Source organism: Amphiura filiformis, chromosome 18 (genome assembly GCF_039555335.1).
Source record: "Amphiura filiformis chromosome 18, Afil_fr2py, whole genome shotgun sequence".
NCBI lineage: Eukaryota > Metazoa > Echinodermata > Ophiuroidea > Amphilepidida > Amphiuridae > Amphiura > Amphiura filiformis.
This window is the reverse complement of record NC_092645.1, coordinates 18,665,952-18,689,749: the sequence shown is the minus strand read 5'-3', so window position 1 is coordinate 18,689,749 and position 23,798 is coordinate 18,665,952. Positions and strand designations below refer to the sequence as shown.

The following is a 23,798-nucleotide window of genomic DNA, read 5'->3' as shown; positions in this document are numbered from 1 at the left end:
TTGAAATTCACACTCCCTGTGTGGAGGATTGAGAACATGTCTTCCAAATGGGATGTATGGATTTCAATTAATTGTAATATTCCACCTGTGACTATAATGCAACATGCAAACAATCACTGTCCCAAAAATCCTTGATCCGTTGAAATAACCGTGTAAATCTGTGATCCATGCACATATTTTTCACGCATTTTTCAACTGGTCACAGATTTTTCAGGAAAATATGTATCCTAGTGATATGCAAGGTCAGCACGGCATAAAACAAACGTCAATATTGTGGGAAGATGACTGTAACTTGAAACATGAGAGTCCATGGTAAAGACAAATAATTACATCAAATGTTATCTTTGGAGGCGAATCAGCCACTTTGGTTTTTTTAAGACCAGCTTCAGCCCAAAGCGTTGCACTAGTACTTGTATGATGAAATAAATTCTTCCTTATCTAACGTGTTGGTTCAGTTGGGAGAGTTTCGGATTGAAACACTGTTACTATCATATTGAGGAAATTAACTTTTGACAAGCTTAATAGAACGTAGAGGTTGCTTAACCAAAAAAAGTCAGTAAAATAAAAAACAAATAGCTATCACATTCAAAGTAAGCGAGAGAAAACGTGCCGGGTGAAGATTCTGCTTTGATATGATTCAATCTTGTGTAAATTAACGAATAATGGTATATCATGTATTTTGTTTACTACATAGCTTACTTTCCAATAGTACTACTCCATTTCTTTGGATAAGATTCTTAATACATAGTAAACAACTTTTTCGCTGAATATTCTAAAGTGTGTTATAGTATGGACAGAATCCATTTCAACAAATGATTTATAGGAAATATATACGATAATGATGCATGTTGTAACGCTAATTATAACCTCTAGAGATTGCACTCAATTTAAGTTTCATTATCTCATTGATAGATTATGTGACTCTAAAGTATTCAACCAGACTATGTTAGCCTATGGGTTTCTCTCTAGAATCTTCGCACGGGAATCACGGAGCTTAGCCCTGTGGTTACAGAACGCACTTTTGGATGGTCCATTCCAATCCCAGTGGAATAACGCACTTGCCCGACAAGTAAATAAATCAATCAATCAATAGATAGCACATTCAGTGATACAATGTAAAAAATAAAATTATGTATAAGTAGCTTAAGGGATCTGGAATGAGCGTTTTGAGCGTTTCGACAGTGTTTTCTGTGGGACATGAGAGCACATCAGACACATCGAATTGCATTCTGAATACGAAGAATGTCTTTCTGATATCAAATAATTTTCATTTTTGAAATTCACGATATAATACAAATTTTATGACAAATTATTAAAATTTGATATTTTTCACATTTTGATATATAACAGTCCTCGAAGTAAATTTTATAAATCTAATGATATATTCTTAAAGTGTATGTAGCTGGGAGGAAAAGCCGACGATCAATTGAAGATGTTGACCTTTCATATTTAAGATATGGATTTTTTCCCCAAAAGACCTAATATTTTTTTGGTGTTTTGGGGAAAAATCCATATCTTCAATACGAAAGGTCAAAATTTTCAATTGATCGACGGGTTTTCATCCCACCTACATACGCTTTAAGTATAAACCATCAGATTTATAAAGTTTACTTCGAGTACTGTTAAATATCAAAATATCAATTTTTAATCATTTGCCATAAAATGTGTATTACATTGCGAATTTCAAAAATCAAAATTATTTGATATCAGAAGGACATTCTTCGTATTCAGAATGCAATTCGATATGTCTGATGTGCTCTAATGTCCCATAATAAATACTGTCCAAACGTTCATATCCCATCCCTTAAAAGAGAAGGATAAGTCATTTGTCATTAGGTATATTTGACAACTTTGCTCAAACAAAAGACGAGTTAAACGGCAACATTGAGAAAGTCCCATTGTATTAATACTTAATATTATATTAAAATACATGTAGATAATAATGTACTTAAGTATGCATTAGGCGGTGGCGCCATAGATTAGTATTTAATTATTTTCTTTATTTTTCACCCAATTTACCCGGGTGAAAAATCAATAAAAGTCTCTATACCACAATGGTCATGGGATTAGGCAAGATGAACATGTAGTTGTCGGGGAATGTTACCTATCTTCAAAACAAGGGCGGCTGCCGAAATAAATGTAGGTGCATATCGAGGGGTGCATAATGGATACCGTGATAATTTGACATCATTCAGTGCATGCAGTGGATTTTACCCAAGCGTGTGTCCCTTACGGATCAACTTGGGTAAACAATTTTTCTGGGAATTGCATTCAAAAGCAAAAATGAGCCTATGGCTAATCTAGAAAGCCAAATCACGGAAGTAGAAACCTTATAGTAGACATCTGAGCGACCCTCTAACGTGCTGAAACAGGACACTGGATTGGATTAATGGATCTATACTTTGATCAGCTCGTAATCGGCGGGAAATGTTTGGCTTTTACCACTACGCCGAAAAGTAGATCCACATTAAGAGTGATATAGTTGACCTGTCTGGTATATATTGTGTGTGTGTTTAATAAAATAGGCAAAGTATAGTACTTTAATTAATAATTTGTGATACTTCTGATGAGTTGCCAAAGGAGAATTCTCAAAAGAAAATATATTGATATTAATCCACGATGTTATAAGGCCCGCCGATTAAAAGCTGATCAAACTGTATGATTAATTATGAAGGACACAACATTAATTATGAAGGACACAACATGAGGATATGGCGTGCTGTTGTGGCTCGAGAAAACACCACTCGACATTATTAGGAAAATAAACCTGTACCTTTATCAGAAATGCACATAAGTTGATCTAAAATTTCTGGCTTTACTTATCATGTTCAGCAACTTTAATTTCTATTAGAAAATTACCCATATATACTATAAAACTATATTTTATTGTATTTATGGTGTTTTTTGATATGTGTGCGTGTTTGATATGTTACAAAATTAACTGATTCCCCAAGAGAAGACCATTTTTATAACAAATATGGGGAATTTGGGGTTAAAATACACACGAAATTGTAATATAAAATAAAAGTGAATTTTAACTTTAATTTCCCAGTTGAATACAGCTTCGAATTAGTGTGGAGATACACTGATTGAGTTAATAAAATTATGCATATCGTAAAAAACACAGTCAGGTTTTGGTTGTATATTTCGTGTTCAAATATAACCGATGCAGATTTAAAGCAATTCATTAAGGGGTGTGGTATGAGCGTTTAGACAGTAACAGTTTTTTGTGGGACATTAGAGCACATCAGGCATATCAAATTGCATTCTGAATACAAAAAATGTCCATCTGATATCAAATAATTTTTATTTTTTGAAATTCGCGATATAATACACATTTTATGGCAAATGGTTAAAAAATTGATGTTTTTATATTTAACAGTCCTCGAAGTAAACTTTCTAAATCTAATGCTAAGTGTATGTAGCTGGGATGAAAAGCCGATGATCGAATGAAAATGTTGACCTTTCGTATTAAAGAAAGATTTAACAGTAATCGAAGTAAAGTTTATAAATCTTAATTATAAACTTTACTTCGATTACTGATTCGATTAAATCTTAATTATATGTACTATAAATGTATGTAGCTGGGATGAAAAGCCGATGATCAAATGAAAATTTGGACCTTTTGTATTGAAGATTGGGGGGGGGGGAATCCATATCTTCAATACAAAAGGTAAATTTTTTTTATTTGCTCGTCGGCTTGTCATCGCAGCTACATACTACTTTAAGTATATGTTATTAGATGTAGAATATTTTCTTCGAGGATTGTTAAATATCAAAAATTGTAAAAATATCAAATTTTAATAATTTGTCATAAAATTTGTATTATATCGCGAATTAAAAAATCTAAATTATTTGATATCAGAAGGACATTCCTCTTATTCAGAATTCAATTCGATATGTCTGATCTCATGTCCCACAAAAATACTGTCCAAACGTTCATACCAGAGCCCTTAACACTTTAATGTGATTGGTTCTAAAAAGCTATGTAAAACAAACTTCTACAACACATAGAAAATGTTAATGTATTCACTACAATTATTATCTTAGATAGCTATTTTCCGTTAAGATAATTTTTTCCAGAGTGCTATCATAAAGCAGCGTTCATACCAAAAGGAGTCAGTTTTGATAATCTGACGATATAAATTGCCTTTGTTGCATAATATGCTTGTAAATATACGATAAAAGCGTAAGGCAATGTTATTTAAAAAATACATCAAAATTTTATAGATACACAGCCATGTATATTTCTTTGGCTTTTAACCCACATCTAATTGAGGCAGGATTTGTAACGCGTCTAACAACATAGTTGTATTCCTCTCTGGATTCTCGCTACTAATACTAATACCAAACAAGTCCAAACTTCCCTACATTTAGGTTACAATCGACCAAAAACTCAAAACTAGCTTCGATATTCGATTTTAGTCAAAATTAGCCAAAACGCATAAGAAATCTCTTGGGTGATTTTGCAGTAGATATCACTAGAAATGATAGTTAACACCAATTTTAACACTGTATTTTTCATGCCCATTATATATATTAAAATATCCTACAAAACTGAACAAAAATGTACCCGTGTATCAATAAAACCACCCCTACCCTCGAGATTGGACGGGCTACCAAGGCTATTTCATCCACGTGTAAGATGGTCATGTCAATTTTGTCCGCTTACATGAGCAAAAAGGGTTTCCGGATGCTTAAAATGTTATCTTATAGTTAAATAATGGCATTATCTATAGGAATAGACTTTTAACATCAACAAAAGTATTTATGGTTTTCTTTAAACACAATCCTGCCACATACAGGGTGTCCCAAAAAAAAGAGGCCCCTCATTGCGCCCTCTTTTTCTCCTATTTCTGAAAAGTTGATAAAATATATTTTGGTATGTAAAGAAATCTTTAATCGTTAGCTTTAATAAACCAAAACAATTATTTCAATCGGCTCACAACTTTTGAAGATATGCTCTTTTAAATAAAAGTACCCGTTTTTCACTCTGTCCACGGATAGCAAAAGGAGCGGTTGGGATGGCTCATGCTGTGGAATGGCCTGTACGATCATCAGACGTCACACCACTTGATTTTTTTACTTTGTGGCAAAATTAAAGATCTTCGCAAACGTATTACTGAATGCTTTCGCAAGTATCCGGTGCATAAGGATGGTACGCAACGCAATTGGTGCAATAAGGACCAGGGCTGAAACCTGTATTCGCCAAGGAGGCAACCAGGTAGAGGGCAGAGCAGCACAGTAAACTCACTTCAGAAGAACCAAATACAAACCAAACAGCCTTTTATGGCTACTTTTTATCCTTAAAAGAGAAATGACTTATGTTGTAAATAAAAAAAGAAAGCAAGAAACAACAAAGTAAGAAAGTAAGAAACATAATAAAACAAAAAGGCATAAATAACCAAGAAAAAATAAGTAATTGCAAGTAAAGCAAAAGAAGTCCCATTCGACATCCATTTTACCCACAAATTAATGACACTATTAACAAAATCCATTGCCCATAAACCCACCGGTAAAGCCCATTCCATAAATAAAGTTATTTTATAAAGTTATCATTCATGCATGGTATGTGTACTCCTTTTTGATATCTTTGAAGTAGCCAGACCTTCTCCGTGGACAGAGTGAAAAACGGGTACATTTCTTTAAAAGAGCATATCTTCAAAAGTTGTGAGCCGATTGATATTATTGTTTTGGTTTATTAAAGCTAACGACTCAAGGTTTCTTTACATACCAAAATATATTTGATCAACTTTTCAAAAATAGGAGAAACAGAGGGAGCAATGAGGGGCCTCCTTTTTTGGGACACCCTGTATCTCAATAGCGTATACAGGCCTTTTAAAACAAAAAAGAGAAGAGAAATTGGAGAAAAGGAGAAAAAAATAACCGCATGTGTGCATGTGATATTGAAGATATTTGTGATGCGATCAAGCAAAATCAGTCGGAACTCGGACATAATAAATTTCAGTTTCTTACAGGACAGTAAAAAGCATTTACAAAGCTGGATCATGCAGAAAGCCCCATTGAAATTGAACATACAGTTCCAAAGATATGAGCAATTAAAGAGCTTACAAAACAAAAGGAAACGAAAGGAAATATTTCCTTTGTTTGGCTATATCTCAAAATCAATATTTCTGAGTTCCGACTGATTTTGCTTGATCGCATCACATTTATCTCATATTTGACTATTCAGGTTTTTTTTTAATATTAAATTTAGGCCCATTTCGCACGAATTGTATTCCAATGTAAACCATATTTGACCATTTAAGCTTCAATATGTTATATTCATACGTTTCATGATCATGTTTTTGTATGTGTGCCGGTATCTAGTCCTATACGTTGTAATTTAGAGTGTTTGTTGTTGACGGCTCTATTTATTCCGCTTCTAACAGGATATATCACAGCACATGGCTGCCAGCACCATGAGAACTACATGCCGATTGACCAAAATGAATTTTGTGTCCAACTTTGAACCAATCAAGGAGGGTATTAATAAGATCATCTGCAAATACAAGTTTGACCATAAATAGTTTGAAGCCTAGCCATATTATTGGCAATTGAAATGAGTATTTCAAGTTATCAACCAATCAGAAATGCTGTTAGATGATCAGTAGTATCCAGAGGAATAATTATACATCTGGGTGGAGTGTAACACCGAGTGGAACAAACGAGATTATATTGGCCAAGGGTCATAAAGGTCAAAGGCATAACCCTTGAAACACATCCACCACCAGCTCCACTGTTGCAGGCCAACTCCCATCTCGTATATATTCCTGACTGTGAATACACCTTCATCCTACACATCCCCAAGAAATTATGTTGTCTCTTCAGAGAGAATGAATTTATTCTAATATACCAAGGGTTTTTCTTTTCTAAATTGTATAATTTGATTGATTAGGAAGGGAGTTGAGAACTGATTACAGCTGCAAATATGCGTTACACTTTACACTAGCAGCCAATATGAAGGGTCTACCTGAGCAAAGGAGAATTTTGTTAAAATCCAAATTTTACATTTTCAGTTATTGACATTGCATGTATAATTACAATTGTACCAATTCATCTTTGCGTGGCCTAAAGGGTTGGATTTTCCACAAGGGACTTGTGTTTCATGGTAAATAATTACTATGATTGAGTACAGAAAACATCGGACTAATTTAGTTCGAGTCATCATTTGCAGTAATAATGGTAAACTAATTATAGGTTAATAACTGCGCATCAGTTTTTTAGAGGGCATTGTGAAAAATCTAAACATTTTGCCTTTGGAACTGAGGAATATCCCGAGGGGCGTATAACTGATGCAAAGTTATTAACTGAATTCATAACCGTTATGTTTAACTGATCACACAACCAAATCTCAAGATTGTATTCTCGGACATTTGTTGAAACAAAATTGTATCACTGCACTCTATTCATATATATTATGATGTTATTTGTTTACACAAACCAAAATCATATCAATTACTCGATAGACACGATAAAAACAAGATTACTTTAAAAATCTTTTAATCTAAGTAAGCATTATTATACTCGTAATCAGCTTTCGATTGCTGAAAAACAAAATGAATTCAGTAGTCGCCCTAACTGACCATTATTGGATAAAAACAATACCCATAATTCAAAGTATCAGTGTCTTCCTGACGTCACTATTCTCGACTTTTTGTGGCATTCAGTACTCAATTGTGTGCAGTATTTTGGAGGAGTGACGTCATTTAGCGATAATCTTTTAGAAATTGTAGGTTTTATGTGCATATGACGCAGTCTGTTCTTTGTTTTTTTGTGGTCCAAGTCTTTTACATGTTTGTGGGGCTCAGCACAATAACACCCACACCGTAAAGCCCCCAACCCAACCCTCATCACCACCACAAAGATAACGCGGGTAATATGGTGCCTTTTTCAGGCACAAAATATTTTGTTAACTACATTGTTACTACCCAGCAAACAAAAAAACGTTTTGTTAACACTTAAACAACATTATGTTAGAATATTTACAGTAGGTTATCAACAAATGTTTTTGAATGTTATGAAAACGTTTTATACCCTATTATGTTCTTTTTATAACCAGATATTTAAAAGGTTTTTTTTTCTGGCAACCTTTTCTAACCTTTTGCGAATGATGTCGAAAACGTTTTGTGTTTGCTGGGAATACATGTAACCTGAACAGAGAAAAATCCGCCACTATAATAAGAGTCAGAAAATAAAGAAACAAATTTGCGTCTGACGATCCACCATCCTTTTAATCGAACCCCATACAGCCGGTAATTGGTTAGTATTGCATAACGCGGAAAGGTACCGCCTTAGTATCGCCTAGTTACACGATACTAACCAATAACAGGCTGTGATGGAATTTGATTGATAGAATCCTCGGACGCGAACTGGTTTCTTTATTTCAGGCATTTAATATACATAATTGGGAACGTTTCCTAGATATTTTGACCTGTTTACGAATGACAGTTTAGAAAGTGTAAATATTGAACGAATGTAACCATACGCCACGTAAGAATAGATCAATGGGTGAATGAATGAACTGATCTGTATGGACATACGTCCGAGTACACAATGCTAATCTGTATAATATAGCGATCTTGTGTGTGATGGTGAAATTAAAGACGTACAGAGATGCAAGAATGAATCTTCTTTATTATACTATTTGAATAAAGACTTTCAACAAAATTACAGCGGAACGCTAAATTTAACTGTTACGTATACGTAATGGTTCAACACAAATGACTATAACGTACACGATCGAACACTTCGACCAATACAACATTCAAATACAATTTGGTGATAAATAGTAAATTATAGAGCTCAACAACATTTCTGTGATATAAATATCTACCGGCTATTCTATCATTCCATTTCCATTGATATTCGCGAAATAATTAAGTCATAAAATCATCATGGTTCAATCATTAGTAACTCGATTAAGAAAAATATTTGAAGAGCATTTTTAGTATCTTTTGGATTTTACTATTTCAGTTTGATCACGTCTACAAACACCTTTACGTTCTGATCTTTCAGATCAAATTGAAAATTGCAACTTTCGAGTCCCATTAGTTGAGAAATGCACCGTTGCTGGGCATATTCTGACTCGAAACTGTCGCCATGATTGTAAGACTTGCACGTCTAAAGTCATTTGATAAACCTGATTATCTCGGGAATATTTTTAAGCAAACAATCTGTAAAAAAATCTTCTTGTTGACAAACAATCAAAACAATTATATTTGTATTGGGTCAAAGTATTTTTTTTAATTCCTTAATGTTACTGACAACAAATTATTTTCTTTGTTTGTTTGTTTCAGCGTGCAAAACACCTGGTGGCAAAGTATGTGCATTATGTAACCTCAGGGTCAGAAACAAGAGTGACATGAGAAGATACATCGCGTGCCATAATTCAGTAAGTGTGTCTTATTTCCCGCCATTTGTGTGTTTGTTTGTTGTAGTCATTTCAATTTTTTTATTTAATACGAGAGATAATCTGTAGTATGCCTAAATGGTCAAATAATTGGTCAATTATTAAAACAGTTCAGAATTCTGTTTCACCAAAATAGTTTAGTGCCAACATTTGTGAATTGCCGTCATTTTTGTACGCATAGTTTCCGAATTTGACTGTTTCAACCGAAATCGGAAGTCAGGAGTCGATCAATTTCCTATTTGTCTTGTTTCAACACGAAATATTAGTGTTGAGGAAGTTATGGGTCTGCGAGGACAATCACTTTTTCAATACAATTTTTCACTTGTCATTTTTAGTACTAGAAAGACATAATTTGTCGTTTATAAAATTTAGCCATGCTAACAATACTAGTAAAATGATTTTAGATAAAAGATATACCTCGAGGCAATAATAAACGTGAAAAACTAGCTTTATCGTCGGGATAAGAGAAGGCGCAAGATCACATTATTGGATTTAATGTGTACACATCATTTTCAGAACATCAATGCCTAAACGTGGTCATCTTATTCCTATGAATATTTGCAAAACCATTAATCATTGTTAATGTCTAATATATGATTTGTATTATATTAATAAGAATGGAGTAGACATCTTTTACAATTTGTAAAGGGCTTTAGTTTTGTTAAGTTTCCTCTGAGTATTAATTACGACGACCAGTATCACACGGTTATGTTCCGGAAATAATCACCGTGTTTTTCAAGAGATGCTTAAGGGGTGGGGTATGAACGTTTGGACAGTATTTATTGTGGGACATTAGAGCACATCAGACATATCGAATTGCATTCTGATTACGAAGAATGTCCTTCTGATATCAAATAATTTTGATTTTTTGAAATTCGCAATGTAATACACATTTTATGGCAAATCATTAAAAAATTGATATTTTTGATATTTAACAGTACTCGAAGTAAACTTTATAAATCTGATGATTTATACTTAAAGTGTATGTAGGTGGGATGAAAAGCCGACGATCAATTGAAAATTCTGACCTTTCGTATTGAAGATATGGATTTTTCTCCCAAAACACCAAATAAAATTAGGTCTTTTGGGAAAAAAATCCATAACTTCAATATGAAAGGTCAAAATTTTCAATTTCCTCCCAGCTACATACACTTTAAGAATATTTCATTAGATTTATAAAAAATTACTTCGAGGAATGTTATATATCAAAAATGTGAAAAATATCAAATTGTAATAATTTGTTGTAAAATGTGTATTATATTGTGAATTTCAAAAAAAGAAAATTATTTGATATCAGAACGACATTCTTCGTATTCAGAATGCAATTCGATATGTCTGATGTGCTCTCATGTCCCACAAAATACTGTCGAAACACTCAAAACGCTCATTCCAGATCCCTTAAAAAACTTGAACGATTCGTATTGAAGGAAGTTGAAAACACCACGTTCAATTTTGTTGCTAATAGTCTCATATTAAAGTACTGTTAAGTACTTTAATATGACTATGAGACTACTTTAAAAAACCATCTTTTTTCAGAATATAACTTAATTTTTTTCAAAACCGATTTTTTGGCATATCTGTAATACTTACACATGTTCCAACTTACATCTATGAGCAAACTGTCAAATTCGACCTATTTGTAGCAGAACGGGATGATTTTCTGTTGGTCCGACATATTATCATAATTTTTTCAGATTATGATAATAATGTCGGAACGATCGCCAATCTTAATCTCCTACGAAGCCAGTTTGGTTACGCTCCCTCCACACATGTGGACGGAGCATAACCAAACTGGCTGCGTAGGAGACTAACTCAGAGGCCGCACTCGCCGTCGTAACCCAAAAAGTGCGAGATATTTCGAGTAATAGGCCTAGAGGTGAAGTTTATGATGTTGTTTCTTTGCAAATTTCCAATGTTTTTCGCGTACAAATGTATTGGTAACTTTCATAATGATTGCATATTATCATTTATGGAAGAAAAAAAGAAAAATCTACAAATTTAAAAAGATCGTACATTAAGGCTTTAAGGGAAGGGGTATGAACGTTTGGACAGTATTTATTGTGGGACATTAGAGCACATCAGACATATCGAATTGCATTCTGAATACGAAGAATGTCCTTCTGATATCAAATAATTTTGATTTTTGAAATTCGCAATGTAATACATTTTATGGCAAATCATTAAAATTGATATTTTTGATATTTAACAGTACTTGAAGTAAACTTTATAAATCTGATGATTTATACTTAAAGTATGTAGGTGGGATGAAAAGCCGACGATCAATTGAAAATTTTGACCTTTCGTATTGAAGATATGGATTTTTTTCCCAAAACACCAACAAAAAATAGGTCTTTTTGGGAAAAAATCCATATCTTCAATATGAAAGGTCAAAATTTTCAATTGATCGTCGGCTTTTCCTTCCAGCTACATACACTTTAAGAATATATCATTAGATTTATAAAATTTATTTCAGGACTGTTATATATCAAAATTTGAAAAATATCAAATTTTAATAATTTGTCATAAAATTTGTATTATATCGTGAATTTCAAAAATGAAAATTATTTGATATCAGAAAAACATGCTTCGTATTTAGAATGCAATTCGATACGTCTGAGGTGCTCTCATGTCCCACAAAAAATACTGTCGAAACGCCATAAACGCTCATTCTAGATCCCTTAAGGTAAGGCGTGGCGTAGCCAGGTTCAATTTTCTTAAGGGGGGGGGGGCACAAATATGTAAATGTACAGACGAAACTGACATATGAATATATTAATTTGTCTCGCATTGTCTTACGCCCTGATGGGGTAAAGCATATAGACCGCCTCCTTCTTCATTATTTAATATTATAATTGGCCGCTGAGACACAATAAGAGACTAGATGCCACAGTAATGTGTTTTACCAAACACGAATATCTATGCCCGTGACCACACCTAACCCCCTTCCCCTATTCACAAACGAAAACTGGGTGAGCACCATGTGAAAACATTTGTTTTAAGCTTTCATTTGATATACATGTAATGCTCATAAAACTGGACTGGCCCACACTCTCTCTAATACCCTACCAAGCATTCACTTTCTTTTATACCCCATCAGACCATCACTCTCTCTAAAACACCACCAGACTGGACCACACACTCTCTAATACCCCACCAGACCCTCACTCTCTCTTATACTCCACCAGACCATCACTCTCTCTAAAACACCACCAGACTGGACCACACTCTCTCTAATACCCCACCAAGCCTTCACTCTCTCTTAAACTCCACTATACACTCACTCTCTCTAAAACACCACGAGACTGGTCCACACACTCTCTCTAATACCTTACCAAGCCTTCACTCTCTCTTATACCCAATCAGACCATCAATCTCTCTAAAACACCACCAGCCTGGACCACACTCTCTCTAATACCCCACCAGACCCTCACTCTCTCTTATGCTCCACCAGACACTCACTCGCTCTAAACCACCACCAGACTGGCCCACACTCTCTCTAATATCCTACCAAGCCTTCACTCTCTCTTATACCCCATCAGACCCTCACTCTCTCTCAAACACCACAAGACTGGACCACACTCTCTCTCTAATACCCCACCCCTTAACCAACCACACCCCTTGTCCCATCATGACAACCTTTTGAGGTGGTCCAAGAAACCAAAATCAAAATGCCTACACATTCCCTTTTAAGGGAGTTTTTGTTAAGTGATCAATTTCCTTGACGTACGATTCAGACCTTTATCATTGCAAACACAGGTAGCTAACAAAATACTACCTATTGCGCTACACTGTGTTAATAAGTCGTACCTATTTTGCTTTTTAAAGCCTTTAGACTTTGACCTCTGGGGATGCGGCTAAGATAGAATACATCAAGGGCCATGGGTCATCATTGTACCAAGTATGAACCCTGAGGGTGCTGTAGTTCTTGAGCTAGAGCTGTTTGAAATTTTACACATATTGCTAACTGTAGCCCATGACCTTTGACCTGTGGGGTCGATGTTACTACAGGAAATATCTAAGGGTCATGGGCCATCATTGTACCAAGCATGAACCCTGAGGGCGCTATAGTTCTTGAGCTAAAATGGTTTTAAAAATTTACACATATTGCCCCCTGTAGCCTGTGACCTTTGACATCTGGGGTCGTGGCTACCATAGGTTACTTTTAGAGGTCTTGAGTCATCATTATACTAAGTATAAACCCTGAGGGCGCTATAGTTCTTGAGCTAGAGATGTTTCAAATTTTACACACTTTGCCCCCTGTAGCCCATGACCTTTGACCTCTGGGGTCGGTGGTACCATAGGAAATTTTTAGGGGTCATGGGCCATCATTGTACCAAGTATGGACCTCGAGGCTACTTTGGTTCTTGAGCTAGAGGAGTGCAAAGGAAGCGTGAGAAGAAGAAGGAGAAGTCGAAGACTAAACACAACAAATACAATATCTATGCCCCGTTGCACGGGCATAGATAATGAGAGAGTTATCATGGGGACTTAAGATGAGATTGCCCGTGTACCGACTGTGAACTCAGGTAGTGCAAAATCCTGATTTTTTTTCTCTCTCAAACTTTTCATATGTCAGTTTGCTCTGAGACCCGAACACGTCATTTTATAATTCCCGCGCCGAAATTTTCTAAGTGCAACGACGTAATGGTTATGTTTGCTCAATTGCCGTCAGAGTTGCATTACTGGGACGTCATTGCACTCGACAATTTCGGCGCCCGGGAATTTTGAATGTCGTTTGTTGAAAGACGGATGTTTAATTCGTTTTTATGTTGTGATTGCCGGAGACATCCTTTAAGGTGCACCATGTGTGATATAAATTCTTTTCTTGTTCATATAATTTTCTGAGATATGATATTGTCATATGTCACGTGGTGATATCAAATCTAAAACAATAAACAAGTAGGTTAAGGATTCGAATTTAATGGGAAATCAATGCTAAATATGGTGTTCTTCCAAAATGTTTTAGGCTTCTATGGTAAATAATTTTTAATGTCATTTAAAATCTACATTGCTAAAAAGTTGCTAACCGTGATAATATTTTATTGTTCAAATTATATTGAGGTCATTGTTGGGCATTTCGAAAAGGTTAAATAAAAATATATGGTCATGGGACAAAAATCATAAAAGATACGCATAATCTTTTAATTACGACGAAATCCTAAAAACTAATTTATTTATTTATTTATTTATAATCTCCTCAACAAAAGTTTGGAACGTTTTTTTCAAGCATCTATATCTCAGATTATTTAAGACATGTTCATATTGTGTTGCCTATCAATGGATAGCTACACAACATTTGAAACAGTTACCTTTTTATGGCTGAGTATGCTTCTTGTGAATGTAGTGCTGTCTCAAACTGAATGTGCCTAATTGACCATTACTCTGTGCTCAAGCAACACTAGACATTAACCTCAATAGTGGGTGGAAAAACCATTCGCATGCAGCCACAACATCCAGGCACCTTCTCCTCAAGCTGCACACCAGCCTGGTCACGCGTTGCTGTGTTATGGCATTCCATTCTTCAACCAGGATTCGCAGGTCGTTCAATGTAGTTGCATTGGCTACTCCTGCACGCACAGCACGACCAAGCTGGTCCCACAAGTGTTCAATTGGGTTGAGGTCTGGGCTGATGGCAGGCCATTCCATTCTCTCTACTCTCATATTCGTAGATAGTCGTTAACTCATGAACTACCCTGGCTCTGTGGGGGCAAGCGTTATCATCTTGGAGGATTGCATTAGGTCCCAGATTGTGAAGACATGAGATTGCAGCTTGCTGCACAGAATAATGATTAATTTGGCACATTCTGTTTCAGACCCCAGTACATTCACAAGAAGTTTGCTCAGACGTAAAAAAGATGATTGTTTCAAATGTGGTGTCATTGTAAAGGGGAATAAAGTAGCTATCCATTGATATGCAACACGATATGATCATGTTACAAATAACCTGAGATAAAACTTTACAAACTGTTGTTGAGGAGTTTACCGGGGAGTTTACATACACACCGTATGAAGCAATGGTATGACAAAAATTGCATGCGTGATGACTTTACGTGTTACCGGTTACATGCGTATTGCTGAAAAACTAAGTAATGTACGCAACTATGATTTTTATCACCTTATGATGTCTGACCCGACTTTGTTTTCAATAAGTGCTAATTACATATAGAACACAAGTGCTGAAATTGGATCGTAATACCAAGTGTAAGTAATGGATTGCATGGGTATTTCACACGGTTTCAGAAACAAACTGTCGCAGGCATAATAGATAAAGTTAGCTTATACATCAAAACACACTTCTTTGCGTCCTTACAAAGGGACTGTAATATACAATTCAAAAACGTCACTTGGTTGCTAAATTGCCATACCTGTAAATAGACCGGCGTAGTACACTTCAAAAGAATTAGCTAAAACTTGCATAAGAATCGATGACGGAGTGAGCAATCTAAATTTTGGATTACCATACAGATTGAATGAATTTCAAATTCAAATCCAAAGCTGAAACTGTCACCCTATTTAGAATGAATCGTTGCTAATCGGATTCATGTCGAATTAATTGTAATTCTTTATGTTTTTACTTTAAAAAGTTTGATACAGTATGCTACAACAATAACGATTTCATTGCGTTGCGATGCAGATGGCTGGCAAAATGACATGCAGATGTCTATTATATCCGCCCATTACAATTTCCCGCTGGATATTCATTTTAGAGGAATTTTTATATGGAAGCAAATTTCCGAATTCATTCGGCCATTACTGGGTCCTCTTCGCACCAAACAGATGTTGTGACTGTCCATTTGGGTGGATTAAACCCGCTTAAAAATCGATGTTATATTGTATTGTGTTGTAAAGGTTCATCATTCTTTTGTCTACGTGTAACACGGGTGATGGAATGCAGTTTAAAATCCCCGCCAAGGCTGCATCATTTCACATTTCATGCCCCCAATCGATCTGAAATTTTTTAAGATCCCATAGGAAAATTGCCGAAAAACGGCTTATGCCCCAATCAGACCCGGTGCCCCCCTATCATGGTCGGTACCCCCTCCCCCCAATGTAATGACCCACGCTACGTCACTGGGAATGTGTGAAATTGGATTCGTATATACAGATGTTATGCCGTATCACAAATGTACACATTTGCACTGCCCATTGTGACCTTGCTAGCTTTTATGAAATCCAATTATTATTTTTATAACAAAAATATTATAATTATATTGCACCGTAGTTATATTGAACGTTTAAGGAAGTAAATTGCATATTGTAGCTTACTGTGCTCTAGGAGCAATGTTGGTCTCAAATTTGTTGAATACTTTTCTATGCAGATGCTTTTAAGCCAAATTTAAGCAACTGCGAATGAGTTATAGGGATACAGTACACTGTACATGATATGGTAGGAGACTTTTGATATAGTAGGAGATAAAATCACCTAATCCGATATCTATGCCTTTCCTTGCGTTTGACTGATCTCTATACTTATTATTTATAATTGAAACGTCCGTCACTGTTTCCCAACAATTGAGAATGATAAAGATTAGAAAGACTTCAAAATGTCACTGAAAAAGTCCATATTGTGATGAATGATTGTACTTATCAGATTGTCAAAGAAATAACTATTATCATGATTATCAGTCAAAACGCCAGCGAACAATTATTTCGTTGTTACCAATTTAATGATGTCCATGAATAATTAAGTAGCTCTCGGATCTCGGATCTTCTCGATAACAAGTTTGTTTATAAAATAAACGCACTTACTTACACCATAAAATATTGAGAATTTCATTTATTTACAATAATATTCTCGTATAACATTAAGCTGTCGACATGGTGCAAAATTAGTAGATCAGTGGGTGAATACATAAATTTATATTTCTTTTTTTCCTTCAAAATATTCATATTTTACCCAAAAATAAACAAGTGATATATGTGACCGTACAGCACGAATGAGCCGTAAATGTCCTCAATTGTATTCTGAGTTACAGTGTAAAATGGGCATGAAGGTCGTATTCATAGGTACCTCAATTGGGTGCTACGTGTACCTCATTTAATGAGATACACGTAGCACCAAATTGAAATACCTATGAATATGACCTTCATGCCCATTTTACACTGTAACTCAGAATACAATTGAGGACATTTACGGCTCATTCGTGCTGTACGGTCACATATAGGATCCTGGGGTAAGAATAATGTTGCACCCACCTTGTGTAGATATTTGGTAGTAATGCGATACTGTAAACGTATTAATTCGTCGGCTGTATTCCATAGTGGCGTATAGTGAGGCATCGTGAATAAACAACTTTTCGAGAAAATCGGGTTTGAAGAAATACCAATTTTAAAATCGAGTTGTATAAATCAGACATTCATCATATTTTGTAAATGATGTGAAATTTCGGTTGTTAACAAAATAAATTTTATTTCTATATATTTTTTTTTTTTTTTAAATACATAATGTTGTTGGCAAACTGACAACAATTAGTATAAAACTATACGTCACTATGGAAAACACGCAACACGCAATACCCTAACCTAATGTTAACCTTACGCCACCTCGATCGCCGTGTAATCCCTATGGCGTTACTTTTCGTCGGCTTCATTCCATAGTGGCGTATAGGTCACGATACGTCACTATGACATGCAGCGAGGTGTACGCCACTATGACATACAAAGTTTTTCATTTTTGCCGATATTTCTTAATCATAAAATGTGTATACAAAGTGGCGTATGGTCGATACGCCACTATGGAATGCAAAAAATGCCACTTTGTAACTATACGCCACATTTAATTAATTACTTACTAATTAATTAGCTAATTATGACTGATGAGACTTAAAACATATGTGCCAATTTTCAAACAAATGACCAAAAATCACTATACGCCACTATGGAATACAGCCGACGAATTTTGCCATACTTTTAATCGCTGCCAGTGGAAGTTCTTATTCTTGAGACTCTTTCACAGCCTCAAAACTAAACACAATGTACAAATATATTAAATGTCACTTTTAGAAGTAACTGGGCCAAAGGCCTTGGCACACTGGGTGTCTGTCAGGCCATAATGCACCTTGGTTTCCATCTTTCCATATCCTTATTTTTGTTCCGCGTGGAATGATGATATTGTTTTTAAACAAAGTATCCTTAATTATGTGCTAATACTAATTGAATGTGGTAGAGCCAATAGCAACATTTCGATTCTCCCACACGAAGTTATCTGATTTTGATATGATATGATTTTATTAACCTGCACAACATCGCGGCCAAACGGCCGAATTGCATTATACAAGAAACACAACAAATATTATGAAAGAAACCAATTACACATAATAAAGCAAAAAAAGAAAAAAGGCAACTTGGCATGGATGACAGCAGAGAGATGCAAAAGGGCACAATGAGAAGCCACCAGCACACAAGCTACTACTGCTTATTCAGCAGATTCATGTAGTAGGAAATGGGGCTTTCGGCAAATCTGCTTGTGCGCGCACGCAATTTGGAAATATGGGCTGCATTTCTCAGCTGTCTTCCATGGACTTCACTTCTACTAGGAGGGAGCAACATGTTGGTACACTCTGATTTAGCAAGCGATTGCGCGAGTGTTGTTCCCTCCTGGCAGAGAGAGAGTCTAGCTTACATACACTAACTGCATTATCATACGAAATATAATTAGCACCCAAAATGATTCTGCATGTCCTTTTTTGGACACGCTATCTTTTCAAATGCTCCTTACAGTTTCTGTACATAAACTTGTGGTTAAACCTATGGTGGATTATGCAGAAATCCAGCTACTAGAAGTGAAATTGCGTATTATGAGCTCATATCATTTATACCCTTCGTAAAAGAATGTCGAACAATAGGTACCTGGTTTCCAATTTAATATCAAATTTCATGAACTATTTTTTCTCAAGTAGTATAGATTTCAACATATTCCTTGATACTTATAATTATACAATCATATACAACGAGCCCAATCCTTTGATAACACTACAGTGTGTCTCTCATTGTATCTGGATTTGAATGGAAACCTGCCGTTATTGGTCAGGGCTCAATCTGTCACTTTGCATTTATCTCACGTTATTGGTCAGGGATCAATCATATCTGTCACAAACAAAACAAAAAACCACTCCAAGCACAGGATTGATAACTATTAAAAAATAATAATGATAATATTGTTCAAAACCAGTAAATAAAAATCGTGTAGCCACTTCACATCAGTCATTCGTTTGACTATTGATATACAAGGCTCAGTTAGTCATTTAATTAGGGCACTGGAACCGATCTTATTCGGTGTTGAAATGAGTGTCCGCTACACCTTTTCACTTTAAAATCAATTTTTTCAGGAGAAAACCATAATGCTTCTTTTTTTTTTGGGTGGGGTAGGGTGGGGTTAACTTTTAGCGCGTTTCAAACTTATATAGTTCGATAAAGAACGGTTTTCCCAATTTTCATAGTTTTGTAAGCTTTGATTGCACCATTTGTTTACCGCCCGACTGCCAATATTTCAAAATATGAATATAAATTTACCCATTGATGCATTCTGTATGCCACAATAGAAATTTTGATAATTTCTGCTGGTTGTATTCCACATAAAATATGGGGGGAGGGAGTTTAACTTATTGGCAGTCGATAGAAGTTCTGACAAACTATAATATATAGACCCGGTGTGCCTTATAGAGCTGGGGAAGAGCTTTCTTTCTTTATCGAACTTTATTAGTTTGAAACGCATTGGGAAAAAAATTACACTATTAAAAAGACACCATTTAATGGCTAATTTAAATACCAAGAATTTTTAAAGGTTTATCCAAGCACTACCATGACTGCTGAGTGTCAGTAGTGTGTGTCATGTATCGATTGACTTCCAGCACGACTATGCATAACAATAGAGGGTGGTCAGTAGTATTCTGATTGTTCAAAGCTTGATCAACAGTAGATTTCAAATCATAAAATAGCTTTTGAAAAGGCAAAATTGGCTCAAACTTAGAGTGATCACCGGGAGTGATCATCACATGGTAATTAACTATCTCGGTTCATCTCTTGACGCTGCATGAATATTAATTATTACGTCATCAGATCAAAGTGCATTGGAGTGATGTTAACTTATTTTTAGGCGAATTGACACCGAAATATGAAGATACCTTAGATACACGGTCAAACTTCTACACTTCGCAATGTGCGTCATATACATGTTCATATGGGCACAACGGTGGTATCCGCTGTAGCTATACGTGTATTAAAAGCTTTTAGTTATATCATAAGGACCGAAATTCTAGCTGCTTATTGACATGTTTTTAAGTTGTATACTATAGTTATGTATCTGCAGATCCACATTGCACTTTCTCCGACATTTTACTGTGGAGTTTAAAGGATTCCAGTATTAAATACTTCGCAATATTAATTTTTTTCTTTCAGTTGTTCTTGTTTGAATATTCAGACTTCGCATACACCACAATATTCTAACATGTCATTGGGCATGGTTGATTGAAATACACTTTAAAATGACCGAAAATACTTCTATAGAGATACCATCTGAATGTAAGGCTAACGAGACATTGTTGGTATACTTAATTCCCGACGATCATCAAAATGAATGGTTCTATTCCTCATGGCAAATTATAGTTACTACCATATTGTTTCCGATTGTCTCTGGGTTTGGCCTGACTGGTAATATGGTACTCCTAATTGTCATTATCAATATTCGAGAGATGCGAACGATTACCAACTTTTACTTAGCAAATCTTGCTGTTTCCGATCTGATGTTTCTTTTGTTAACATTGCTGCGAACTCTTCGGCAGTATTATGCGTCCAATGGACTTCTCATTATCGAAAATATAGAAAGTAACATATTGTGTGTTCTAGATAAAGCGGTACTTCACATATTCTTCTTCGCATCTTTCGGTTTTGTCGCGCTCGTCAGCAACGATTTCTGGCCATTTGCTTCCCAATAAAGCATCGCATAATTAATAGCAAGAACCGCGCTCTCAGGTACGTTACCTTTAATTGGGTTATTGCTGTAACCACAACGTGCGTCGTGTCACCTACATGGTGGAAAGTTACCAAAGTTTGTGTCATGTGGGATATTAATGGAAACTATGATGTATTGTCATATTGTAATAGCGTGGGACCAGGGTTTACTGAATTACACGCTGTGATTGAAAATATTTATTTCGTATTAACTTTTGGAGCAAGCACTGTGTTTTATGTTATGATCATCAATAAATTGAGAAAAGAGAAACATTAAGTGTAGACAACGCGCTGCAATTAAAAGCAAGATCACTTAAAAACCAGGTTGCAAGAATGGTTATAATTAACGGTTTGGTGTACTTTTTGTGTCAAGTACCATTTCACATGAACAAAATGTACAACTACAGTGGTGGTGGATTCCTCACATCAGAACAGGCACGCACTCTGGAATGGACAGCGCGTTTGTTAGAAGGTGTAAATGCATCAGTGAACCCAATCATATACACAGCAGTAAATTCCAGGTACCGTCAAGCGTTTTTGCAAACGTTTTGCCGTAAAGCGTTTTTGAGAGACAAAGAACAAACACTGGTACCTGTTTCGTCTGGAAGGCAAGATACGCGACTCTAAAATCTGATAATGTAAATGAAAGTGAAATTATAGCTTTTACAGGCTTCAAGATCCAACAAGGATTTTATTCGTTTAATTACATTTAAGAGAGCCTTTCAACCGATGACAAAATTAAAGATGCAAAAATGGCGAAAGACACGGACATGTCAATGGTGCATTGGACGACCTTGGTCTTAGTAACATTCTTGCTTATTGACATGGTTTTTTTTTAAACATAGTATACAACTTAAAAGTTAATAATTATGTATCTGCAGATCCACATTGCACTTTCTTGACCATTTCACTGTTAGTTTAAAGGATTCCAATATTAAATACCTCGCAATATTTTATTTTTATTTTCAGCTGTTCGAATATTCAGATCTTACTTACACCATACTCTAACATGTCATTGGGCAGGGTTATTTGAAATGTATTTTAAAATGACCGACAATACCTCTATAGCGATACCATCTGAATGTAAGGCTAACGAGACATTGTTGGTATACTTAATTCCCGACGACCATCGAAATGAGTGGTTCTATTCCTCATGGCAAATTATAATTACTACCATATTGTTTCCGATTGTCTCTGGGTTTGGATTGGCTGGAAATACGGTACTCTTAATGTCAGCGTCAATATTCGAGAGATACGAACGATTACCAACTTTTACTTAGCAAATCTTTCAATTTCGATCTTGTTACAATGTACAACCATATTATGGGATTAAACTCATTCAAAAGTATTTGAACACGTTCAAGTTTACTAATAACTACAGTTTTATCCCAAGTATACTTGATCGCATAGTATACTAGTGTTTAAATGTATAGTACAATTGTATGTAACTTAACGTTATTTTTGAATATACCATAATCAATATTACAATGGAAATCTATATAACTGCCATTGGGGTAAAATTCAAATCACCCAAAATACTGTGGATCAGTTAATTTAACAGGTTAGTCGATGTGCTTGATCATAATTTAAACATGAAGAACTAAATATGCAACCGTATTGTGGAGTAATTACCGCTTGTTATTCGGGTTTTTAACGTTAAAGTCATCTTACTGAAAGAGCCTTTTCCACGTGTCTTGCAGAACTAGAAATGTCAGTATAAAAATATTTTTTGATTGATTACAATTCATTGTGTTATTCCGGGAATGCGTGTAAGTATAGGGGCTTTTAAAACGATTCTTGCAGTAATTGATTTCAAAACATGCTGTACTTTTGATCTTTTCAGATCAATGCTATGCCACACGTTCTTACGGGTTATCTACTTCGAAATTCTAATATAGATCTTTAGCTGAATGTTAACTGGCTCGTTTGTCTGTAGCTTTACCGCACTGCCTATTGTCTTATACAAATAGCTTAAGGAGGAGCTTCGGGTATTTATGATTAAAATGAATTATCCGGATATATTTGTATCAAAAGAAATTGAGTCACGTATCTGTTTCACTTGTTTCTATCGTATTTAGCTGGTTTCATTTTTAGAAATCGTTTTGAATAGTTGGATTTTGCAGTTCACAGATTTTGGGTTCATAATACCTTTCAGAACTTAGAACCACTTCATGTTTACTTTTAAGAATTTAATGTAGCCTATATAACAATATATTAGATTCTCTCGAGACTTTTGTATCTTTACCATTAAGATAGTTGATAGGACGTACGTTTTTTAGTATTGGCGTCCGTTTGTTCGCTACGGTTAACCTTGCCACTAAATTTAGCTCTAACCCTACTTCCCTCACCCTAACCTAACAAAAACCCTATTGAAGTCATACGTAAAACTGTCTTTGTTGTTGATTGGCTCAATAAGTGACCGTGTGGAGCAAACAGA

At 35.3% G+C, this 23,798-nt stretch overlaps 1 protein-coding gene across 1 annotated transcript in view; it reads left to right on the top strand.

Moving 5' to 3' along the window:
• LOC140139955 (uncharacterized) overlaps positions 1 to 23,798 on the top strand; it is a 56,768-nt gene that overhangs the window by 18,674 nt on the left and 14,296 nt on the right. Inside the window, exon 2 of the mRNA XM_072161741.1 lies at positions 9,300 to 9,394. Within this exon, the coding sequence (XP_072017842.1) occupies positions 9,300 to 9,394 (95 nt within the window). The remainder of the gene's footprint in view (positions 1 to 9,299; positions 9,395 to 23,798) is intronic.